The sequence below is a fragment of the Passer montanus genome, unplaced genomic scaffold, assembly GCF_014805655.1.
Source record: "Passer montanus isolate IOZ18808 unplaced genomic scaffold, ASM1480565v1 scaffold4, whole genome shotgun sequence".
In the NCBI taxonomy this organism is placed as follows: Eukaryota; Metazoa; Chordata; class Aves; order Passeriformes; family Passeridae; genus Passer; species Passer montanus.
Genome location: NW_024368818.1, coordinates 7,744,784 through 7,752,053, shown reverse-complemented (window position 1 = coordinate 7,752,053; position 7,270 = coordinate 7,744,784). Strand labels below are relative to the sequence as shown.

The window sequence follows — 7,270 nt, the reverse complement described above, 5'->3', positions numbered from 1 at the left end:
CGCGGCGGTGCGGGCGGCGGGGGGCGCACGGCGCATGTCCGCCCGCGCCGCGCCGCGCCTCCGCCAGACGCTGCCCCCCGCCGCCAAACTCACCACCATCTTCTGCATGTGCAACATTTGCGGCCGGACACACTCCGCTCCCCGGCGATGGAGACTGCGGGAAAAATGCGCCGCGGCGGCATGGCTTGCTGAAGCGGCAGCCGGGAGAGAGGCAGGGCGCGAGCGGGAGAGGATAGCGAACAAATTCTAAAACCAAACCACCAGAGAACAAAAAAACAAAACCCCAAAAAAAAAAAAAAAAAAAAAAAAGAAAAAAAGAAAAAAAAAAGAAAGAAAAAGGAGGAAACCTCTCTTTTTCTCCCCCTTCCTTTTTTTTTTAATTTTTTTTTTAATTTTTTTTATTTCTGGTTTTGTGTGTATCCTCCTCGCCCTCGATGCCTCTTTGAGCAGCATCCAGCGAGCGAGCGGGAGAAGGCGAGACAGAGAGGCAGAAGAGAAGATGAGGATAATTTGCAGACAGCTTGTCTTGTTGTTTTCTGGCTTTTGGGGACTAGCAATGGGAGCTTTTCCTAGCAGCGTGCAAATAGGTAAGCGCTGCATTGGGCTGCGTGCGTGTGTCCAGGGGTTCAATCCTTTGCGAAGTGAGTTGGAAAGGAGGCTCTGAAGGCAGTTTTTGCAGATTTCTCCTCCAGCACCATCCCATTTCCGTGCCTGCACGAATCATCCTCGTGTTTCTGTGTGTGTGCCTCCGTGTGTCTGCGTGTGTAAATATTTCTGTGTGCGTTCGCGTGCGGGAAGCAGGATGCTTATCTCGTGCAGAACTCCTTCCAGCCCCGGGTGTGCGCTGTCAGCGGGGCAGGAAGGGGCTCGGGGCTGATGCCCCTTGGCTGCTTCAGCCCCCTCCGACTCCCCTTGCTTTTGCCTGACTCTCGAAGGAATGGCGAGTCCTGAGCACCAGAGGTTGCGGTAGCCGGCAGGGATGGTGGGGGGGGGAAAGGCTACACCGTCCTTCGTTCCTCTCTGTAGTTGGAAAGTTTAGGGTTTTGTAAGTGTCTCCCTGTAGTCCTGTGCCCCATTCTCACCCCTTTCGCATCGCCTCCTGCTTCCCTCCTTTCGGACGTGTTTGGGATGGGACGCAGCTATCTGAATTCTTTCCAGCTCAGCTCCATCACTGCATCATTTCTTGTGGACTTGTGAAGATGCTGCTAATAAGGCTGAGCTGCTCCCTGCCTGCACATGGCTGCAGAGGAGCAAAGTTCATTATCTTCCTCTTCAGTGCAGATTATCCTACGCCGAGTTGGTATTCCCTTTTTTAATCCAGAAAGCATCGTTCCGCTTAATCAGCCCGCCACTTAATGTGAGAGGCTGTTGAGCAGCTGATTTACCAGTGTGTTCAGTATCAGGGAGATGGAGGCTAAACACTTTAAAAGGTCACCGTAATCATGACAAATCTGGGTATTTATGTATGAAAGGCTGAAAACCGAGAAGTCAGAAAAGAAGCATGAATGCATCAGGGAGGTTAAAATCGATTGAGGACGGTGATTTAAAGGCAGTGGTTGTGATTATGAATACGATTAGTTCCTTATCCATTAAAGTCTTAGGACTTGCCTTACTGTGCAGCTTTGGGAGAGACAGTTGCTTGGTTTTACAAGACAGTAAGTGGCTTGCCAATGATTTACCCAGCTGCTTTTGCTTTTTGCTTTTTTTTTTTTCTGTTTTTTGTAGGTGGTCTCTTCATCAGGAACACAGATCAGGAATACACTGCTTTTCGATTAGCAATCTTTCTTCATAACACCAGCCCCAATGCATCCGAAGCACCTTTTAATTTGGTTCCTCATGTAGACAACATTGAAACAGCTAACAGCTTCGCTGTAACAAATGCCTGTAAGTAAACATGCCACTGATCCCACCACCTTATGCATAAATTCCAGTGGAAAGAGCAGGAAACCACATCGTTATCTTGCATTATAAATACATCAGGAGGTCTGTCTTTGGTACAGATAGCCTTTGCAGAAGAGCAAAAGGGGCAGCAGTCCTGGGTAGTTACTTAGTGGAGCAAAATCCCCTCTCCTGCCTTCTGCTGACTAACCTGATGTGACATTTACTTTAGTAAAAAGTAAACTGCAGTATTACTGTAGTTTCTTGCTTCATCGTTTCTATGGAGATGAATTTTGTTGTTGTAAAGAAAAATTACGAATGTCTCAATAAGTGCATAAACCCTACACTTTTGTTTGCTTCTGTGCATGCTTCTGTGCCTTGTGTGTATTTGAAAATATATGATAATGTTTGTGCTCCCAAATGCTTTTCTAATGGCTGGAAGGGAGACAGGGAAGCAGTGGTGTGCAGGATAATATATCTGAGTTGCTTGACGCTGCAGTTGATCTGGTGATGTCACTTGAGGCAGCCCTGCTCTTATATTCTAGGTTGTAAATGTCTCTTACCATTTCGTAATGCATACATCCTGTGGATATGTCTCTATGCATCCATACATTGGTGCCAAATCAAGTTAGTATCTGATCTACTTGATTTCACAGACCACCTCAACTGGAACAAATATTCTCATCCTACTATATATTTTATAAACACACACACACCCACATACACACAGATGCACATACACAATGAGAGGAAGACAGAGCAAGAAATGCCCTTAACAAATGAGGTAACATTTATTTTCTTTAATTTCTATTTTTGAAAAAGTGACATATAATTAGCTGAACTTGCTGCATTTCAGTCACCCCAGGGTCCTTACCAGTGGTTAAAACGTGTACTGGATATGCCTAATCTCTGAGAAGGGTAAAGCATTATTTCTGTTTATTTTCGTGTGTGTCTAGCTTCTTAAAAGGAATTCATGTTATTATGTAAGACAGTGGTGTACAGAGGGGCAAAGCAGTAGTAGCGTTACTACTTTGATGTTCATATTTCAGGACTCTATAGGTTTTCCTCTGTAGCTCTTAAGTTTTCAAATCCCTCCTCTTCATTCAAGAGAGAATTGCCTCTGGAAGTAGATGCTCTAAGCGACATTACTGAGCGAGTTTAAAATAGAAACATACTGGAGAATGTCTTAGTGTTCATCATGCCTTTAAAATATGTGCTGTGTTTCTCTTCACTTTCTCACTGCCATCTCTGTAGCACTTTTTAATATGTAAACATACAATATGCTGTGCAGTTCTCATGAATAATTTATTGCATGATTGCTAAATTTATTTATACAAGTCTTTGCTACTTCAAGTTTCAGATGACCTTGCCACCTTGTTTAAGAGGAAGAACTTCTGAGCTGCCAAAATGGCTCCATTCATTTTATGCAGGAAAGAGTGATGTCCCGTAAAGCGTGAATTCTGTATTAAGCCATGTATAAGTTGTGTTTAGCGTGGAAATCAGTATCAAATTCCATAAGGTAGAAAGATTTCAAAAGATGCTTTGAAACTGGAAGGAATCAGGTCTGTGCAGGTGTAGTACATTGAGAAAATACTACAGCTCATGTCAACTTTTGCAAGCACTGATAGTATTTATTCCATGGAGACCAATGACACAGCAGCATTTTTAAACTTATATTTTTAGTAATTGGAAGGGGACTAAAATTTTTGTGTACTAAAGTCGGTAATTTCAGGTGCAGTCAATTAATCTAGATTCTGCCTATGCATCTAATTTTGACAATTTCTCAGGCTATTGCTACATTTTGCATTAAGGATATTGCTTAGTCTTTCTGTTTGAATGTTAGTGAATTAATTCTGATTTGCACAAATTTAAAATTGTCTAAAATTGGATCACTTTTCTATGTAAAACGAAACACCTTAAATTCAAAAAGTGTTTTCCCAAACCTTTGTTCATTTACACTATTTGCAGCAGATTCTTCTCTCATTCCAACCACCTTGTGCTATTTTTGCCTTATATTTAACTTAAGAACACCTCTCCCATTATGTTTGCTGTCATTTATAGAAATAATGATTCATAACCTGATCCTTTTTTTTCCTCTTTAAGCTGAACCCAGTTTCAGTTCCAAAGTATTTAATAGCTTTAGAAATGATGAATCCTTGTAGTATGGGGGGGGGGGGAGGCAGAGAAGAAAGGGAAAATTAAATTTATATGCTTATGTGTGTGTATGCTCATAAAATTCTGTACATCTGTATTAAATAGAAGTAATCCTAAAGGCCTTATTTATGCTTCTACTTGCCACTTAAATGCACATGTATTTTTGCATTAGTCCAAGTTTGCATTTATTTCATGTTTTGTAGTCTTGCGCCAATAATCTGACTACTTCTTCTTTTTAAAAACCTTTTTTTACTGAAGAATATTTTTTAAACAACAGATATTCTCCTAATGAAATGTAGGCAAACCGAATGACAACTGAATGAACATATCTCATGTTCCTTAAGCTAAATGTGAGCAGAGTCCTGCAAAAATCAATTGTCTGATAGCTGGAGGACACTGGCTTCCATGTGATTGAATTTCCTGGCTTGACAGAGGCTTCTAAAGCGCAGATGTGTGAGTTTTTCTAACCTAATTAAAGAAACCCCCACCATCAGCTCTGAATTAAGTGATTTCATGGTAATATGAAATGAAAACTCTTTGCTGAACCGCTGTGAAACAGTGGGTTTGGACCTTGCTATTGCATAGAAATTACTCGGAGCACATGTCCCCAAACATACAGTACAAAAGCCTGAGAGCTGCTGGACCGAGATGAATATTCATGTGAGTTCAAGCATAAAGCTCTGAGACATTACCAGTTTCCTCTATTTCTGTTTCCATTTGCTGCAGAGGTTACTGTGAAGATTCAGGGCCTGACCCTTTGCATGTGTCAGGGGCAGTAGACAGATTCTTCCAAAGGATTATGGATGTCATACTAGCAGGTAACTCACTGCAACACTGGCAAAACTTTAATGGTTTTTTTTTTCTTTTCACTAGGTAAAAAACTTACATCAAAATATTCACCCAGGAGTACTTTTGGAACTGGAAAAATTTTGTGTGTTCAATGTCATGGCTAATTTCCAATGGTTATTTTATGCATTTTTGTTTTCTTCAAACAGGCCTAGAACTTTAGTATTTTAATTTTAAATCTTGAATGCATATGAAACAGGTTGCCTTAGCAGATAGTATCTGTTGTGAATTATCAAAATTGATCTGATCTATATCACTTTGGGAATTTCAGTCCTTTTTCTTTTCCCTTCACATTTGCGTGTTTTATTTAAACTCTGTTCATTTCTTTTGCACTACATACATTATTCAGAGAATCCCTCTTACTGACAGAGCTGAAATTATTCAAAAACATGAATAGTACAAGATTCTTACTCATCAGAACACAATACACCAGAGCTGAAACATTTGTCTATTGGCATACGTTGGTTTGCCACTTACAAGCAGGAAATTCTGCTCATGATTAGAAATATACCTGCATTTAGTTTGATTTCAGATGTTGGAGCAATACCTGCATTCAGTTTGATTTCAGATGTTGGAGCAATACATTGATTTTTTGGAGAGGATTGTATATATTTAATCTTTAGCTGAATACAAAATAATTTACTTCCCTCCATGTACCATCTATATAGTACATTAGTATATCTCAACAATGCAGTCAGCATTAAACATGCTTGAGTACTTATGAGAGGTAGTGCTACGATTTGACAAAGAACTATTTGCCTTTCAGCTCTTGTCTTGTGGTTGAGAAGTTTTCTGTTGAAGTTGGAAGAATCCTTAATCTGTAGCAGCTTGCAGTTCTTGCACAGAATTAGGCTAAAGGGTATGAAGAGAGATTGATTCTAGTTTTTCATTAGTGTTTTATACTAAAAGTAAAGCTTTTCTCTTTGAGCTTGTTTGACTTCATGTGTACTCTGAGATGAATATATACCTAATAAGTGTAATTTAGGGAAAACGAGACACTTCCTTCCTCTTTTGCACAGTTCTGTTCTTACTAGATTTTAATCCCAGTAGAGGCAAACCTCCCAAAGCATAATCTTGTTTATGTGCCACATGGACGAGAAGAAAAGCCTACTGGAATTAAAAATTTTGTATCTCGGAATAACTTTTGTCTTTCTCCAGGAGTTAGTGTCTTTGACTCTTGTGCCCTCTAGATTTATATGGGGTTGATGACCTGAAATTGGAGGGACTGATTCTCCCTCATTTGGGAATGCAGTTTCTGGGGAAGATCTGCTGAGGTCAGAGGCAGCCCTGGGGTCAGACAGGAGTCTGCCTTATCACCCTCACCTCCCTGTGTGTTTGTCTCTGGGCTTGTGCTCCTGAAGGGAGAGGCTATGTCATTTTGGAGTTAACTTTTTGCTGAGAACTCCAGAAGGCTGAGGAAATAGACTCACACACAGTATTGCCCTTATATTGTGACTATCTGTCATTTTACCTACAGGAGTTTCAACTTTGATTTCCACAGCTGCATCATAATGGGATTTTCATTAAATTTGGTTATTAATTCTGCTTTATAATTACAACTCAATTTAGCAATAGAGGCGTAACCTTGGTTGAATAATCAGTGTCATTTAAAAACATTATGTTCTTTATTTAGAAAGTGAGGTTTCATACAGCTGAATGATGTTTTGCTATCAAGAGCAGTGCAGTATTCCCAAGGATGCAGTTTGCAGTGTGTTGGGAGTTATCATACAGTCAGGTTTTAACTGCAAAAGCAAATAGTGTACCAGTTGGCTAGAAAGATGGAACTGGATTAAATTTTACCCTTCCAAGATGGGTTCGATTACAAAAAAAATCCCTTTGAAGTGAGTGTTTTGCTTTAATACGTAGAATTTATCTCAAGCTAGACTCCAATTATTGAAAACAATTTCTCTTAACATTTTTTATTATTAGCACTTGCTGATGGAATCAAAGAACATGTGTGTACTTGGGTGTCATCTGCCATAAGAAGGATTCTGTATATTTTTTAGAAATAAGAACATCCATATTCAAAAAGTTTCATGGCCCTAAACGTGATATTTGTAAATAACCATGCAACAGAGAAAAGAACAACTGTCAATATATCCAGTCCATCAGAGTCTGGTTTTAATTTTCAGGGTTATTGTTGAGAAAATAAATAATGGGCCTTTGCTGACAAACAGTAGATTTCTACTCTGGAAATCTAGAACCCTGGCATTTGTCTTAGCATGTTACTGGACTGACTAAAACTTTAAACTCAAAAGCTTTATAGTAGCCTATAGAAATAATTTAATGTTCATTTTAGATGATTAATAGGAATGACTGTGTTCCTTCATTCCTTTTGCAGAAGGCAAAGCAGTGCAGTACTTCTTGTCTAGGACAAAGCACTTTTAACAAG

At 39.8% G+C, this 7,270-nt stretch overlaps 1 protein-coding gene across 4 annotated transcripts in view; it reads left to right on the top strand.

The window, feature by feature from the left end:
• The first annotated feature begins 297 nt into the window (after positions 1 to 297).
• The window catches only part of GRIA4 (glutamate ionotropic receptor AMPA type subunit 4), a 214,321-nt gene continuing 207,348 nt past the window's right edge, over positions 298 to 7,270 (top strand). For 3 of the 4 annotated variants that reach the window (XM_039718281.1, XM_039718278.1, XM_039718280.1), the window contains exons 1-2: positions 349 to 587; positions 1,726 to 1,884. In XM_039718281.1, coding sequence (XP_039574215.1) covers positions 500 to 587; positions 1,726 to 1,884 — 247 coding nt within the window. In that variant the 5' untranslated portion in view covers positions 349 to 499. Of the gene's footprint in view, positions 588 to 1,725; positions 1,885 to 7,270 lie in introns of all 4 variants that reach the window. The other variant, XM_039718279.1, reaches the window with a different exon arrangement.